At 47.3% G+C, this 18,277-nt stretch overlaps 1 protein-coding gene across 7 annotated transcripts in view; it reads right to left on the bottom strand.

The window, feature by feature from the left end:
* ADHFE1 (alcohol dehydrogenase iron containing 1) overlaps positions 1 to 18,277 on the bottom strand; it is a 203,361-nt gene that overhangs the window by 141,186 nt on the left and 43,898 nt on the right. Inside the window, exon 2 of one of the 7 annotated variants that reach the window (XM_063923836.1) lies at positions 5,903 to 6,009. The exons of 4 other annotated variants lie outside the window; for them this stretch is intronic. In XM_063923836.1, the coding sequence (XP_063779906.1) occupies positions 5,903 to 5,906 (4 nt within the window). In that variant the 5' untranslated portion in view covers positions 5,907 to 6,009. Of the gene's footprint in view, positions 1 to 5,739; positions 5,837 to 5,902; positions 6,010 to 18,277 lie in introns of those variants that run through there. 2 more of the 7 variants (XM_063923833.1, XM_063923835.1) reach the window with 2 other exon arrangements.

Raw genomic sequence — 18,277 nt, 5'->3', positions numbered from 1 at the left:
CAAGACGTCCTTTTTCAGAGTTGGCCACCAATAGGACCTAGAGATAAACTCCAGGGTTTTTTGGATACCTGTATGTCCGGCAAAACGGGAAGCATGGGCCCAATGCATGAGCTTCTTCCTTAGCATCGGCTTCACAAAACTTTTCCCTGATGGGGGCGTAGAGTCCATCCCTACCGTGGAGAATGCCAACGGATTTATAATAGGATGCTTGTCTGAAGACTCTGACTCATTTTCTTGCTCCCATGAGCGGGAAAGGGCATCGGCCTTGCGATTCTGAGAGCCCGGACAGAACTGGAGTTTAAAGTCGAACCTGGAAAAGAAAAGTGCCCATCTGGCCTGACGAGGGTTGAGACATTGTGCGCCCTTCAGGTATAAAAGGTTCTTGTGGTCTGTAAGTATGGTGATTGAATGAGAAGCTCCCTCCAACAGATACCTCCACTCTTCTAGAGCGAGCTTGATGGCTAGCAACTCCTGGTCGCCAATGGCATAGTTGCGCTCACCTGGGGAGAACTTCCGGGAGAAGAAACTGCAAGGGTGTAAATGGCCATCTTTAGCCCTCTGAGATAACACCGCTCCTACTCCAACGGAGGAGGCATCCACCTCTAAGATGAAAGGAGAGTCGATGTCAGGCTGTTTCAGAACAGGCGCAGAGATGAACCTTTGTTTTAAAAGATGAAATGCTTGCATGGCTTCTTCAGACCACTTGGACGGGTTAGCACCCTTCTTAGTGAAAGCAGTAATAGGCGCCACAATGGTGGAAAAGTCTTGTATAAACTTTCGGTAATAGTTGGCGAACCCTAAGAACCTCTGGACCCCTTTGAGGGTTAAGGGTACCGGCCAATTTTGGATTGCTTGTAGTTTCTCAGGATCCATCTCTAGTCCGGAACCGGACACAATGTACCCTAGAAACGGAATGGACTTGACTTCAAAGACGCATTTTTCTAATTTGCAATAGAGATGATTGACACGGAGACGGGACAGAACCTCTTTAACCCAAAAACGATGTTCCTCTAAATCGTTGGCAAAAATGAGGATATCGTCTAGATAGACCACGACATGACGGTATAGAATGTCTCTGAAGATCTCATTGACAAAATGCTGGAAGACAGCTGGAGCATTGCTCAATCCGAAGGGCATGACGAGGTACTCATAATGTCCGTCACGGGTGTTAAAGGCGGTCTTCCACTCGTCACCCTCACGGATCCGGATGAGATTGTATGCACCTCGCAAGTCCAGCTTTGTAAAGATGGTAGCTCCGCTAACTCTGTCAAAGAGCTCAGTAATCAGGGGTAAAGGATAACGGTTCTTGATGGTAATGTCGTTCAAACCTCTGTAGTCGATGCACGGCCGCAGACCACCATCTTTCTTTTTTACAAAAAAGAAGCCTGCGCCGGCTGGAGAAGAAGAAGGTCGAATGAACCCCTTTGCTAGGTTCTCTTTAATATATTCCTCCATAGAATGCGTCTCAGGCAGAGACAACGGATAAGTTCGGCCTCGAGGTGGAACCTTCCCTGGAACGAGATCAATCGGACAGTCCCATTCTCTATGAGGAGGAAGGATATCAGCAGAAGCTTTACTGAACACATCCGTGAAATCTTGATATGGAGGAGGTGGAACATCAGACGACCTGGGGGAGGAAGAACAGACAGGCAATACTTTAAACAAACATGTCTCAGCACAGGAGGAACCCCATGCCAGGATTTGCGTAGTCGTCCAATCAATTGTAGGATTGTGAAGACGGAGCCATGGAAGGCCCAGGACCACAGGATGTGTGGCTCTTGGAATCACTAAAAAAGAAATAAGTTCGGAATGAAGAACTCCCACTCTCAGACGAACTGGTAGATTCCTTAAAGAAATAACTGCATCAAAAATTTTGCTGCCATCCACGGCAGTTAAAGAAATGGACGAAGGAAGTCTCTCGGTGGGTAGGGACCACCGTTTAACATAGGCTTCGGTAATAAAGTTCCCAGCTGCTCCGGAATCAAGGAGGGCAATGACGTTCCGATAACGTTGAGCAACTTGAAGCGAGACTGGGAGATTACAATCTTGAGGAGATGGAGAGGAGATCATTACTCCTAGCCGGCCCTCTCCTTGGCGAGCTAGGATTTGGAGTTTCCCGGACGTTTGGGACAGGCATTAATGGTGTGAGACGGAGCTGCACAATAGAGACAGAGAAACTCGGAGAGACGTCTTCGGCGCTCAGCAGGAGTTAAACGGGAACGGCCAAGTTGCATGGGCTCATCTTTAGATGGTGACAGTTGACGAGGAGGAGGAGCAGAAGATTTTGGAGCAGATGATCTTCCACGCTCAGTTGCTCTCTCTCTGAAACGTAAATCAACTTTCGTGCAGAGTGAGATTAGCTCATCTAACTTAGAAGGTAAGTCTCTGGTAGCTAACTCATCTTTAATACGCTCAGATAAGCCATGCCAGAATGCAGCATACAGGGCCTCGTCGTTCCATGCCAGTTCGGATGCCAGGATCTGGAACTGTATCAGATATTGTCCTACAGTACGTGACCCCTGGCGTAAACGGAGAATCTCGGATGAAGCTGAGGTTACCCGGCCTGGCTCGTCGAAGATGCGCCTGAATGTTGACACGAAGGCAGTGTAGGAAGATAGCAGGGTGTCGGACCTCTCCCACAACGGTGATGCCCAATCAAGGGCTGAGCCACTGAGAAGAGAAATAATGTAGGCAATTTTTGTACGGTCACTGGGAAAATTGCCAGGTTGTAGCTCAAACTGAATCTCACACTGGTTGAGAAATCCCCTGCAGAATCTTGGAGATCCGTCAAATTTTGCTGGCGTTGGAAGATGAAGACGTGGAGCAGAAATGGGTAAGGTGGGTGGGGTTATAGCTGGAGTCACTGTGGTTGACGCACCAGACGCGCCTGATCCACGGAAAGTTGTCTGAATCCCATCCAGCCGAGTAGAGAGATCCTGGAGACAGCGGATGATGTGGCCCTGTGCAGCCTCCTGATGTTCTAGTCGGGCTGCCAGTTCTTGCATCGGCCTGGCCGCTTGATCCTGGTCTCCGGCTGGATTCATTAGGTCAGTGCTTACTGTCACAACTGAGGGCCTGAGCTGACGGGAGGCAGCCTCAGTTGTAGGGGCTGAGATGTACCGGAACCTGGGAGGTTGTATCAGACCCCTGGACATGTAAGTAACATGAATAATAACTGCCCGAAGGCGTGACCACGACAACTTGGATAAAAGTCAATGATGTTTATTATGACAACTCCGCAACACAGCAGCAGTAAAAGAAAACGTAAAAGTCAGCAAAGAATAAATACAGTTCCTGGGTACTACAGGATGGCAGGAGCCACAGGGCACTGGTAGTGTGAGATAGTTCTTATGATCTTCTAGATGGAAAGTCCTTACCAGGCCCGACTGTAGCAATGGAGATAACCCAGGATTGTGCCAGCTGGTGTTCCAGGAAAAGCTGGGTTGCTGAAGATAAAACAGCTGCTGCGGATACTGGCTGGAACCAGACTGTTGTTAGCACGGAGTGGATACTGGCTGGAACCAGTTAAATAATAAATGAACTTGGGAGCGATGAAATATGAACTGAAATGTAGAACTTGAGAGCGGAGAAATAATAATACCGGTGGAGAGTGGTAAAGTGTAGAAAGGACACCGGCCCTTTAAGGGAAGCTGTACTCTGCTGGAAGCTGAGCTGGAAGCAGGTAATGTTGTAGCTGGAAACAGATGAATCCACAATGGATTGGAGAGTCAGGCTACACCGCAGGTGGAATGCTGGTGCGGGTCTCTATGGTGGAAGTCTTGAGACAGGAGCTGGAACCTGGAAGACAATCACAGGAGAGAGACAAACAGGAACTAGGTTTGACAACCAAAGCACTGACGCCTTCCTTGCTCAGGCACAGTGTATTTATACCTGCAGCAAGGAAGGGATTGGCTTGGCAATTATGCAGATTAAAAATACTGACAACAGATTGGAGGAAATGATCAGCTGACAGAATCCAAGATGGCTGCGCCCATGCAGACACTTGGAGGGAAGTTTGGTTTGTAATCCATGTGGTAATGAAAACAGTAATGGCGGCGCCGGCCACTGGAGACAGGAGACGCCAGGCTGACAAGTGCACATCCAACCACGCGGACACAGCGGAGGCCGCGGCTGACGTAATCGCCACTCTGACACTCTGCATGCAGAAGCTCAGGGACGGCGGCGGAGGCCGCGGGAGACGCCATGCCAGATGTAATAAGGCGTTACTGTGACAGCGTCTCAGAGAGACAGGAGAGGATGCAGGAATGTGAACATTAGGATAACAGATGGGATCCGGTCCTGGAGCGCTGAGCCAGCCTTAGGAGGCATCTGATGGGTAAGAAATGGCGTCCAGATACCCGGATCGTGACACCCCTACTGCAAATCCCACCTTGACTTGGCTATTGACACATATATTGCCACTAACGATCTAGAGCAGTGGTTCTCAAACTCGGTCCTCAGGACCCCACACAGTTAACGTTTTCCATGTCACCCAGCAGCTGCACTGTGTATCACCAACTGTCACATTTTAAAAAATCTACAGGTGACCTGCAAAACATGAACCGTGTGGGGTCCTGAGGACCGAGTTTGAGAACCTGTGATCTAGAGGATATTTCTAAATTGTCAGTGTGGGAAGCTCACAAATGTGTTCTAAGAGGTACTTGCATTCAACTGGGTTCTTTGTTGAAAAAACTGAACACTCAGAAGAAAGCAGACCTACTTGCCAAAATTAAATCGCTGGAAACAACCCACAAACAATCCAGATCCCCCACTTACTGTATTGCGCTTGAGGAAGCACGTGCCTCCCTTAATAGCCTTCTTCGAGATCAACTTAAGCTCTCGTAGCAAATGTCGGAGTCGTTTTTACCAATGGGGCAACAAACCTGGGAGACTTCTGGCAAAGTCTCTTCGTGAACAGAGGGCCACTATATTCATACACTCTATCAAAGATGACCTCAGTCAGACTCATAATGACATGGCATCGATAGCCGAGACATTCAAAGCATATTGGCCCTCATTCCGAGTTGTTCGCTCGGTATTTTTCATCGCATCGCAATGAAAATCCGCTTAGTACGCATGCGCAATGTTCGCACTGCGACTGCGCCAAGTAACTTTACTATGAAGAAAGTATTTTTACTCACGGCTTTTTCTTCGCTCCGGCGATCGTAATGTGATTGACAGGAAATGGGTGTTACTGGGCGGAAACACGGCGTTTCAGGGGCGTGTGGCTGAAAACGCTACCGTTTCCGGGAAAAACGCAGGAGTGGCCGGAGAAACGGTGGGAGTGCCTGGCCGAACGCTGGGTGTGTTTGTGACGTCAACCAGGAACGACAAGCACTGAAATGATCGCACAGGCAGAGTAAGTCTGGAGCTACTCTGAAACTGCTAAGTAGTTAGTAATCGCAATATTGCGAATACATCGGTCGCAATTTTAAGAAGCTAAGATTCACTCCCAGTAGGCGGCGGCTTAGCGTGTGTAACTCTGCTAAATTCGCCTTGCGACCGATCAACTCGGAATGAGGGCCATTATTCCAAGCTTTACAACCTTTCCAATAGTTTAGATACTTCAAATTTGGAATCTTCTAAGATGTCGACCTCAAATTATTTAGAGTCGATAGATTACCCCACTCTGACGCAAGGTGAGGCAGAATTTCTTGATGAACCTTTCCTTGTTGAGGAAGTGGTAAAGACTATTGAGTCTTCCCCTACGGGTAAAAGTCCAAGCCCTGATGGATTTACCATTGCGTATTATACATCGTTCAAAGATAAGCTTGCCCCTCTTCTTACATGCGCTTTCAATTCCATTTCTGATAAAACGCATTTTTCAGCATCTACATTAGAAGCCCATATCACAGTTCTTCCCAAAGACAGCAAAGATCCAAGTTTGTGTCCAGCTACCGACCCATTTCATTATTGAATGTTGATCTGAAACTGTTCGCCAAATTGATTTCTAACCGCTTAAAATTATTCCTTCCAACATTGATTCATGGAGATCAGGTCAGCTTCGTCCTGAGGAGGGAAGCCAAAGACAACCCTACTAAAGTCATAAATATGATACAATATGCGCTACAATCCCCAACACCCTCAATATTGATTTCCACAGACGCTGAAAAAGCTTTTGCTAGGGTTGATTGGGAATTCATGACTGGCATACAACACCTGGGGCTTGGTCGTACCTCTCTCCATAGAATCATGGCCCTATATGACTTCCCAACAGCGAGGGTCAAGGTTAACGATTCACTTTCTGACCGATTTGGAATTAACAATGGCACTAGGCAGGGCTGCCCCCTTTCTCCCTTACTATTTGTATTATGTATGGAAGCTCTGGCTAGAGTGATACGACTGAACCCAAACATCTTGGGCTTAAAGTTGGGTGACCACTAATACAAACTTGCCTTATTCGCAGACAGAGCCGGCCCTAGGTATAGGCAAACTAGGCAATTGCCTAGGGCATCTGGTATGCCTAGGGGCACAAGCAGCTTCTGCTGATTAAAATGATATGCGGCATGCCTATATTCTGTGTGTAGCATTTCGTATGCAGATACAGCCACAGTCGCACACAGTATATAGGCATGCCACATATCATTTTAATCAGCAGAAGCTGCTTGTGCACCCTAGCCACATAGCAATGCAAATAAGATGCATTTTCAGAAAAAATCCGACATTAGCAGAACTGCCAGATGACTCACGCCAGGAACTATGTGTGTCATTATGTGTATAAGGGCATTAATAATGTGTAACATATGTGTAAGGGGCATTATGTGTATCATTATGTGTAGAAGGGCACTAATAATGTGCGGCATATGTGTAAGGGACATTATGTGTGTCATTATGTTTATAAGGGCATTAACAATGTGCGGCATATGTGTAAGGGAAATTATGTGTATAAGGGCATTAATAAAGGTTGGCATAATGTGTAAGGTGCATTATGTTTATAAGGACATTAATAATGGGTGGCATATGTGTAAGGGGCATTACTGTGTGGTATTGTGTATAAATGCATTACTAATGTGTGGCATTATGTGTATAAGGTGCTCTACTGTGTGGCGTAACGTATAGAAAGGGCACTACTGTGTGGTCTAATGTGAATAAAGAACAATATGGGGTGGTGTAATGTGAATAAGGAGCTATATGGTGTGGTGTAATGAGAATAAAGAGCAATATGGTGTGGTGTAATGTGAATAAGGAACAATTTAGTATGATGTTATGTGAATGAGGGGCACTACTGTGAGGAGTAACGTATATAAGGTAAAGTGGTAATACTGTGCGATGTAATGTGAATAAGGGACACTATCGCATGATAAATTGTGAATAAAGTTGCACTACTGTGAGGCATAATTTGAACTGGGGGTACTACTGTGTGGCCATGCCCCTTGCCAGAAAAAAACACATACCTTTTTGGGCTGTGCACCGAATGTGCACACTGTTCTTATTTAAATTACAGGGGGTAGGTAGGAAAAAAAAAAGAACTGCTATGGGTGGGAGGTGATGGTGCTGGGAAAGGGGTGTAGGGTCAGAGGTGGAACTAGCGGTGGTGCTGGGGGGGCACCAGCCAAAATCTTGCCTAGGGCATCATATTGGTTAGGGCCGGCTCTGTTCGCAGATGATCTACTGGTGTTGATATCTGAGCCTGTTCTCTCCCTCCCAAATTTGGTCGCAGAATTTCATAAATTCGGAGTGCTATCCAATTTTAAAATTAACTACTCCAAATCGTCATGAATCTTAATACCCCGATATCTGTGGTTGACGATCTGAAACATTAATTTCCCTTCTCTTGGAACGACACCAAATTAAAATATTTAGGAATACAAATTCCTAGGGACCTTTCCCAATTATTTTCCTTAAACTACCCCCCATTGTTAAATTCTTTACGATCAAACTATCAGAAATGGCGTTCTTTACATCTATCCTGGTTCGGTAGGATAAATGCGGTTAAAATTAATTCCCTTCCAAAAATTCTATATTTTCTTCAGACGCTTCCTATTCACACCCCCCCACTACATGGCACCAGGCAATACAAAGTCTTATACGTAAATTTGTTTGGGGACGATCTCACACAAGATTCAAACATGATATTCTTTTCAGACGGAAACACATGGGTGGCATGCAGCTTCCTCATATCCCCGGTTATTATCAGGCCATACTTCTAAACCGAGTTCTAGATTGGACTCGTGCAAAAGACACCAAACTATGGGATCTTGTGACTGGCGGCTCCGGTCATCGAGGCGGCTCCGGGCGCCGCGCTTCACGGGGAACGGCGGCTCCTTCTCCTGGTGGACCCAGCGACCTCGTCCTTGCCCTGCTCTCTACCACCCGAGGCGGGGTGCAGTGGCGTCCGGATCGTGTGGCCTGGCCAGGAGCAGGGGCGGCGGTGTCTTCACGGAGCTCCAGTCTACCTGGAGAAGTAAAGTAAAACAATTTCCACCGTTTCCCCATCCCCACTACCTCCCTGCCTCTGATCCCCCTTCTCCCCTGCAGCCCGTGGACCCAGAGGAGACGAGCCGCTGAGCTGGGAGACCGAGTCACAGGTCTCTGCGGGTTGTGGCCTTTCCTGCTGAGGAAGCCGGGGCCTCGATTTGGCCTCCTACCTGGGATTCGAGCTCCACGGCGGGGTTCCTGGCCGGACGGAGCCACGGGAGCAGCACGATCAGCCCACAAGCACCTCGCCTCTGCCCTCCATATGCACAGACCCTGCAGCCTGCCTCCAGCGACACCTGGACACAGAAGGGGGGCTGCCTCTGCCGGCCGGCAGGCACAGTGACGGACCTGAAGCTCTCCCTGCTTGGCTCCCCTGCATGGCGTTCATCTTCCCTCCCTATTCAGGATCTCCTACTGCAGCTCTGCTTGTCCTGGTAAGGAGTGGGGGCACTGACGGCATAAAGGAGCATACTGCAGGACACCTTTGATAGACCTCACCACTATTATGCTCTGGCCCACCGTGTTCCTGCTCGCGCTCCGAATCTCCCTAGCCCGCTGACCGGCGCTAACCCCCGCCGACCTCCTGACGGTGCGGGAGATCTGAAGTGCAGCACATTCTGTCTCCCTGCCACTGTGCTCCTGCCGGGGGGGACTGCCACTGCTTGCAGAACCACTTCTCCCTTCACACCCTAGTCCTGCTGCCAACACTGCTATATAGGGGGACACCGCAACTCTCCTCCACTGCCCAAGGCTCGTTCTCCTTCTACCCTCATCTGTCCTCCTCTCACCAGTTCTCCACTGCTGCACCAACTGCTGGCAATTGAAGGGGCATAGGCAGACCACGGAGCCGCCTCCATACAGCGACCCTCTATCCCGGTGTCTGCCTCCATACCAGGTGCTGCTGGGGCGCATGCTGTGGGATTCTACTGCTCTACTGATCCTCCTCATTGTCCAGGATGCAGTCCCCACACTTCGTGACAACCTATGTCCACAGTCTAGCATCACTTACGCCTCGTCAAGTTCCTCCTGATTCTGTAATTCACGGGCCAATTGGCCGAAGCAGGACACCTGGGCCCTCCTGTCTGTTCTGCTGCCCATTCCTCAGATATACAGTCACTCCGACAAGGTCTTACCCAGCTTCCACTGGAGTCACCATGCCCCACTAACTAATGCTTGGTTGTGTCCGCCAGTGGTTTGTTGTTTTTTTTTTTCTTTCTTTCTTCTCTCAGTCCCTTACCCTCATGCATCTAATGGAGTCATATTGACAGCATCTGCTCTGTAGATTGCGCTACGACCTGACGTACGTGTACACCTCTCCCCCCTTTTTTTTTTTTTCATATAGTTTTTATACACACCTGGTCTTCTGATTGCAGACCATCATGGAGTAGAGCCACTGCTAATGCTAAGAAAAAAGCTGGAGGGGACATCTCACAACACTTCCATAAAAATGATAAATCCTCCTCCTCTTCGGATCCTCCCTCGCCCCGTCTCTCGCAAATGGACAAAGATGTGGTTGCCCCGCCTACTCCGTCAACGAAGGAGGACATTCTAGCCATGGAATCCAAGCTAGATAAAGCGGTTAATCAGGTCCGACCTCTCGTCACTGTCTTCTAGAACCTCGAAATTGGAGTCACGACAGGACTCCCTCCAAAAAGTTCAAACTGAGCTTATCAGGGACGTCGATCATATCATTCAAGACTTATCAGATTTACGGACCAAGAACGAAGACTTGGAGAACCGGGAAAGGAGATGCAATCTCCGCATACGCAACATACCAGAATCAGTACCCCCAGCAGACCTTGAAGCATACCTTCACAAACTTTTCTCCTATGTCGTCCCTGACATCGGTCTGCGGCAACTTAAGCTAGAGAGGGCTCATAGAGCTCTAAGACCTAAGCCACGTAAAGGTGATCCCCCAAGAGATGTCGTTATACGCTTTCTCAGCTTCAAGGACAAAGAATTGGTTCTTCATCCGACTAGAGGAAAACCGCACATACTATTCGAAAATGCTAAACTGCAGTTTTATCAAGATCTGGCCCCATCCACGATCATCAAAAGAAGAGAACTTAGGGACCTGACGAGCGCTCTCCGCACTCGCGGTATTCGTTATCGCTGGGGCTTTCCTTTCAAACTGCTCATCGATCTCAATGGAAAGACGGTAGTCATCAGAGATCCCACTGAAGGGAAGGACTTCTTGGCCCACTTAGAGGACTCTGGTCCTCCCCTCCCTGCGAGTCATTCCAACCCATAATTGAACGTTCTACTCTCATGGCCCGAAACTGGTCGGGTTCTACTCCTGAGACTGTCGTTTTGATCTCGCAAGTATCCGTTCAAATTTCATACCTTACTATGTCTGTAACTCCGAGCTAAGTTATGGTTGTTTTTTGGCATGTCTTGCCCCCTCGGGTGCGCCCTGGGTGTGCGGGTGGGGAGTTTCTTTTCTCCTTCCGCGTACCTTTATGGGGGTGCCTGATGGGTCACACGGTTTGCACCATTCCACACAGTCTAAAGCGATTTGTTATTGTTTACTTATTTACTGTTACAGTACTGCTTCTTATAGGATACTTGCTCTGCCTGATACTCTCTGGTTGTTTTTGTTCACCCGTTCTTGGCCATAACAAATATATTGCTGTTGTGTTCCTTTTTTTTTTTCTATCCTCATTGATGCCTAGGGTGGGCTGCTTATGTTTTCTACCTTTATTAAACCGCGAGGTGCCTATTGTCCTCCTTACTGGGCGATGACTCGCCTTGATTCCCCCCGAAGCACCCTGAGGATGTTTACCATGTTATATAAGTCTTTAGGTCTAGGTATTTGTTTTTTCTTGACTACTTCAAAGCGATTATTTCTAGTTTTATGTGATATATTCAATACTTTATGTATATGCTACCTAGGACTTATGTTCTAATATATATGTGTGTACGTTTATATGTACATTTTTTTTTCTCCTCCTGTTCCTAAGAAACCACTGGTGGGACATGACCCTCACCACTTTAACTTTCTTACCCTCACTTACTTGCTTTCCTCGCTCTACTGCTATAGGTGTTTTACCTTTACACTTTCTCCCCATTCCCCCTTGAGGAGACCCGAGGGAAAATCGGTTTCACCTCAAATTGGACCGCTTTGGTCCCAACATCTGCTTATTCCTCCGCTGGACGTGAGGATTCTCCATGCAGACTCTCCCCGTTCTCACCCCCATATCTCTCAGTGTATCTTCTACTCTTCCTAGTCCCTGACAGGTCGGGTGCTCTAATCCCCCCCCCTTCTTTTTGTTTATTTATTTTTAATTTTTTTCTCTCGCCTTTCTTTCTGAACCTTGGACACCATGTCTCTAACTCTAGCGTCCATGAACGTCAAGGGTTTAAATACTCCCCAAAAACGCTCCTCACTGTTCAGGTCCTTACAAACCCTTCGTTCGGGAATGGTTTTTATTCAAGAGACACATTTCAAAGCCACCTCATACCCATCCCTGGAATCTAAAAGATATCCTACGGTTTTCTACTCCTCTAGCCAAACTAAACATAATGGAGTGGCGATCATGCTTCACAATAAAATCCCGTTTACCCTTGATTCTGTTCACGAGGACTCTGATGGGCGTTATATTATTCTGATTGGAAAATTGGGTTATTTGGAATGTACAATAGCTAACCTATACGCACTGAATTCTGGCCAAGCTTCTTTTTTTAATTCTTTTTTCACAGAACTAACTAAGATTAGAAAGGGCTACCTACTTCTAGGAGGTGACTTTAATGCAGTCCTCGACAATTCTTTGGATATGTCCTCCTCCACGCCCCCAGCACAAACCAGCTCTTCAACCCGTTCCCTAAATAAACACGTCACAGAGTCTGGTCTTTTCGATGTTTGGAGAGCCCTCAACCCCACCTCTCGGGACTATACATTTTTTTCAACGCCACATCACACTTATTCCCGAATAGATCTCTTTCTTTGTTGTGCCTCAGTAGCTACACATATCGTAGGCTCCACTATAGTATCCAACCCGTGGTCAGATCACTCCATTGTGACTGCCTCCTTTGACTTTCTAGATATCCCTATATCTCGCCCTCCATGGCGTTTGAATGAAACATTACTGAAAAGCCCGCAATTTCAAGACAAGATTAACTCTGCCATAACGGATTATTTCTCTCTTAATAATGTTGACCCTCCTTGTTCTCCCTTGGTCTGGGAAGCACACAAGGCTGTTATTAGAGGCCACATAATTAGCTATGCCTCACATAGAAATAGAGAACACAAATTAAAAGTGAAAACCCTCACGGACGAGGTTCACACTTTAGAAACCCAACATAAACGGTGCCCTACCCGAGTTCTATTTAATCAACTTACTGTTGCTAGGGCTGCGCTGAACGCATTGTTAGCCGAGAAAACAGAGAAATCTCTACACTGGCTTCAGTAAAAATTTCACGAAAAAAGCAACAAAGCTTTGCCAACAGACTTAAAGCTAGGAAAGCTCAGACGGCTATTAAAGCCCTGAAAGATGATACAGGGACTCTTCAGTACAACCCGTCCATTATCAACTCCCTCTTTAAAACATACTATGAAAAATTGTATAACACCTCGGTTTCCCCAAACACCTTACCCCCGGGTAACTCCCTCGATCTCAGATTTTCTCACTTCCTGTGACCTTCCTCGTGTGGTTTCGGAGACTTCGCTGGGCTTGGATAGACCCATCACTGTTGATGACGTAAAGTTAGCCCTCCAATCACAAAAACCTTCTAAAGCCCTGGGACCAGATGGTTTTCTATGTCCTAAATTAAGACTTTTCAGTCGACTTTGGTCCCTCATCTCTCCCAAATGTTTAATCTGGTTCTAGAAGGGTCACCCTTTCATTACCAAACTACTAGGGCCACGATTACAGTTATTCCCAAGCCTGGCAAAGACTCTCAATCCGTCACTAATTACCGTCCCATTTCACTCCTCAACACTGATTTGAAAATCTTTGCTAAAATCCTGGCCACTCGACTTAACCCAATTCTTCCTTCCCTGATTCACCCTGATCAAGTGGGTTTTGTTCCCTCCAGGCAGGCACTGGAGAATACTAGAAGAACCGTTGATGTTATCCAACACATTAACGCTACCAAACTACCTTCTCTAGTGCTCGCCTTGGACGTGGAGAAAGCCTTCGATAGGGTTTCATGGCCGTTTATGCACCAAACTCTTATATCATACTCCATCTGCTGCGGTCCACGCAGGTGGACTTTTGTCTGATCCCTTCTCTGTTACCAATGGAACCAGGCAAGGGTGCCCTTTGTCACCTCTCATATTTGCACTTATGATCGAACCTCTTCCATCTCGCATCCGTGCCAACCCCGACATATCAGGTGTATCAATTAATCGCTCTCAATACACCCTTTCCTTATTCGCGGATGACATTCTCTTAACACTAACCAACCCACTCATCTCCCTTCCAAACCTCTTCCGCAAACTCAACACATATGGCGGTGTTTCGGGTTACAAAATAAATCACTCAAAATCTGAGGCGCTTCCTCTCCATATTCCAGGTGCTGCTAAAAACCTATTGCAATCTAATTTTTCATTCTCATGGCGAAATAAGTCATTGCAATATTTAGGTGTTCAAATAACAAAGTCGTATGGCTCACTTTATCGCGCTAACTACCCCTCACTTTTCAGGTTTATTCACAATGATCTTCAGCTCTGGCGGTCCTATTTCCTGTCCTGGATCGGTTGCATCAATGCAATAAAAATGAACGTGCTCCCAAGGCTGCTATATCTTTTTCAAACACTCCCTATACGGGTTCCGTCTCATACTCTGCAGGCCCTTCAATCGTTGTTCTGTAAATTTGTCTGGAACCACAAAAAAGCGCGAATAAGGCGTGATATTCTGGCTAAACACACACGAAATGGGGGACTTGGTCTACCCATACTCCAACGTTACTATGATGCGGCCCGTCTTAGTCAGATGATTGCATGGCATTCCCCTCAACACACTAAACGATGGGACGACCTGGAAAGTGACTTGGCTGCTGTTCCTTCGATTTCTTATTTACCGTGGCTGCACCGCACACATTATGCACAAGCTATTGCTTCCTCTCCTTCGGCAGGGCTAACTTTGCAACACTGGGTGTCACTTAATAAGAGGTTGAAGTTAGCCACTTCCCCGTCCCCTCTAACCCCTCTTTGGTTTAACCCCGCCTTCCCACCGGGACTTTCGCCCGCGATGGCTCTTTCCTGGACCTCACTGGGGATCCCGCGAGTTCATCACATTGTGGACAGGCACGCTCTAAAGTCTTTTGCGGATTTTCAAGAAAAATTCGGAATTCCTAATTCTCTGCATTTTCAGTACTTACAAATTCGTCACTTTATATCATCCCTCAACCTATCGTACCCACTGCAAATTCCGACCCCCCTAGAAAGATTTTGCATGTACAACTCTAACGATAAGGGGGCTCTCTCATTTTTATATAAATCCATTTTGACTTTAGACCCCCCCCCCCCCCCCCACCCTCTTAAACCTCATGAACAGAATTGGGAAACGGATTTAAGGTTACATCTGGCAACAGAGGAATGGGACTCAATCCGTACAGCGATATCTAAATGTTCCATAAGTGTGGCCATACGTGAAAATGCATACAAGGTCTATACCAGACGGTACTTAATACCTGAGAAACTTCATCGCATTTATCCAAATACATCCAATTTATGCTGGAGACATTGTGGGGAAGTGGGCTCATTCTACCACATCTGGTGGTCATGCCTTGTGATTACCCGTTATTGGGGTATGGTTAGGTCCCTTATTAATGCCCTCGTTGAGCCCACAACACCCCCTTCTCCAGTGAACTTACTACTCTGTGCCCCAATAGACAATGTCTCCATTGAAACGAACAAATTGATTCTCCATATCTCGGGCGCGGCTAAATACCAAATAGCGCGTAATTGGAAAGCTGCTACAGCCCCTGACAAACAGGAGCTACTGAACAGAATCTGGTTCATTTCAAGGATGGAATACATAACCAGACTACAAAATAATACAGTACTAAAGTTTCACTCCATATGGCTCCCTTGGTATAGGCTTCACAATACCCCTCTTTCAGGTCTTGGTTAAGGCTTTGACTCCTTCCTGCTCTCTCCGCCCCCTCTTTTTTTTTTTTTTTACCCCGACCTGTTGGGGATCTTCTCTTTTCATCTTCCACCATTACCCTTCCTCTCCTACTCTTCCCTACTTTCCCCTATTCCCCCAGCTTATAGTCTTTCTCTGAGTTATGTTTATAGTTGTTTTTCAACAAATTTTCCAGACACCTTTTACCTACCTTTCGCTAAGAAAAAATATTAGCTGACAAGGGGGTAAATTTACTAAGATTCGTAATTTCCGTAAAAAGGTCAAAGTTCAATCACGAATGACATCGACAGTGTAAAACTGCAACTTTTTGAATTGATTACGATGGATTTACTAAGCTGTCGTATTCGGGTTTTTCTTTTCTTCCGATGTCGATGTCATTCGTTTTTTTTTACCTATTTTTACGGCAGTGATTAGCAAAACACTGCCGTTTTTTTTTTACAATCAATCTCGGCCGGATCTGTGTGATCCGTGCTGGGGTTCTTATTTTTTTTTTTTTTAATTAAACAATGTAAAATCCCAAAAAAAAATGCGTGGGGTCCCCCCTCCTAAGCATAACCAGCCTCGGGCTCTTTGAGCCGATCCTGGTTGCAGAAATATGGGGAAAAAATTGACAGGGGTTCCCCCATATTTAAGCAACCAGCATCGGGCTCTGCGCCTGGTCCTGGTTCCAAAAATACGGGGGACAAAAAGAGTAGGGGTCCCCCGTATTTTTAAAACCAGCACCGGGCTCCACTAGCTGGACAGATAATGCCACAGCCGGGGGTCACTTTTATACAGTGCCCTGCGGCCGTGGCATCAAAAATCCAACTAGTCACCCCTGGCCGGGGTACCCTGGGGGAGTGGGGACCCCTTCAATCAAGGGGTCCCCCCCCCCCCAGCCACCCAAGGGCCAGGGGTGAAGCCCGAGGCTGTCCCCCCCCATCCAATGGGCTGCGGATGGGGAGGCTGATAGCCATTTGTGATAATGAAAAGATATTGTTTTTAGTAGCAGTACTACAAGTCTCAGCAAGCCTCCCCCGCATGCTGGTACTTGGAGAACCACAAGTACCAGCATGCGGCGGAAAAACGGGCCCGCTGGTACCTGTAGTACTACCACTAAAAAAATACCCAAAAAAACACAAGACACACACACCGTGAAAGTATAATTTTATTACATACATACACACATACATACATACATACTTACCTTATGTTCTCACGCAGGTCGGTCCTCTTCTCCAGTAGAATCCAAGGGCTACCTGTTGAAGAAATTCTACTCACCAGATCCATGGGTCCAGGCTCCTCGGCAAATCCAGGGTTAATCCACGTACTTGAATAAATAAAAAAAAAAACGGTGTCCCGACCACGAACTGAAAGGGGACCCATGTTTGCACATGGGTCACCTTCCCACGAATGCCAGAAACCCACTTTGACTTCTGTCTAAGTGGGTTTCTTCAGCCAATCAGGGAGCGCCACGTTGTAGCACTCTCCTGATCAGCTGTGTGCTCTTGTCCTCACTGACAGGCAGCACGCGGCAGTGTTACAATGTAGCGTCTATGCGCTACATTGTAACCAATGATGGGAACTTTCTGCCCTGCGGTTGACCTAAAGTGACGTCACCGCTGAGCAGAAAGTTCCCAGCATTGGTTACAATGGAGCGCATAGGCGCTACATTGTAACACTGCCGCGTGCTGCCTGTCAGTGAGGACAGCAGCACACAGCTGATCAGGAGAGTGCTACAACGTGGCACTCCCTGATTGGCTGAAGAAACCCACTTAGACAGAAGTCAAAGTGGGTTTCTAGCATTCGTGGGAAGGTGACCCATGTGCAAACATGGGTCCCCTTTCAGTTCGTGGTCGGGACACCGTTTTTTTTTATTTATTCAAGTACGTGGATTAACCCTGGATTTGCCGAGGAGCCTGGACCCATGGATCTGGTGAGTAGAATTTCTTCAACAGGTAGCCCTTGGATTCTACTGGAGAAGAGGACCGACCTGCGTGAGAACATAAGGTAAGTATGTATGTATGTGTGTATGTATGTAATAAAATTATACTTTCACGGTGTGTGTGTCTTGTGTTTTTTTGGGTATTTTTTTAGTGGTAGTACTACAGGTACCAGCGGGCCCGTTTTTCCGCCGCATGCTGGTACTTGTGGTTCTCCAAGTACCAGCATGCGGGGGAGGCTTGCAGGGACTTGTAGTACTGCTACTAAAAACAATATCTTTTCATTATCACAAATGGCTATCAGCCTCCCCATCCGCAGCCCATTGGATGGGGGGGGGGACAGCCTCGGGCTTCACCCCTGGCCCTTGGGTGGCTGGGGGGGGGGACCCCTTGATTGAAGGGGTCCCCACTCCCCCAGGGTACCCCGGCCAGGGGTGACTAGTTGGATTTTTGATGCCACGGCCGCAGGGCACTGTATAAAAGTGACCCCCGGCTGTGGCATTATCTGTCCAGCTAGTGGAGCCCGATGCTGGTTTTAAAAATACGGGGGACCCCTACTCTTTTTGTCCCCCGTATTTTTGGGACCAGGACCAGGCGCAGAGCCCGATGCTGGTTGCTTAAATATGGGGGAACCCCTGTCATTTTTTTCCCCATATTTCTGCAACCAGGATCGGCTCAAAGAGCCCGAGGCTGGTTATGCTTAGGAGGGGGGACCCCACGCAATTTTTTTGGCAAAAATAAGCACTTTCCCACCCCTTCCCACTGATATACATGCACGGATCTCATGGATCCCTGCATGCATCTCAAATCACGAAAAAAAAAAGCAGGTCTGTTTTTTTTAGGACT

Source organism: Pseudophryne corroboree, chromosome 5 (genome assembly GCF_028390025.1).
Source record: "Pseudophryne corroboree isolate aPseCor3 chromosome 5, aPseCor3.hap2, whole genome shotgun sequence".
In the NCBI taxonomy this organism is placed as follows: domain Eukaryota; kingdom Metazoa; phylum Chordata; class Amphibia; order Anura; family Myobatrachidae; genus Pseudophryne; species Pseudophryne corroboree.
The sequence above is the reverse complement of the archived record's forward strand: the minus strand, read 5'-3'. Positions and strand labels throughout refer to the sequence as shown.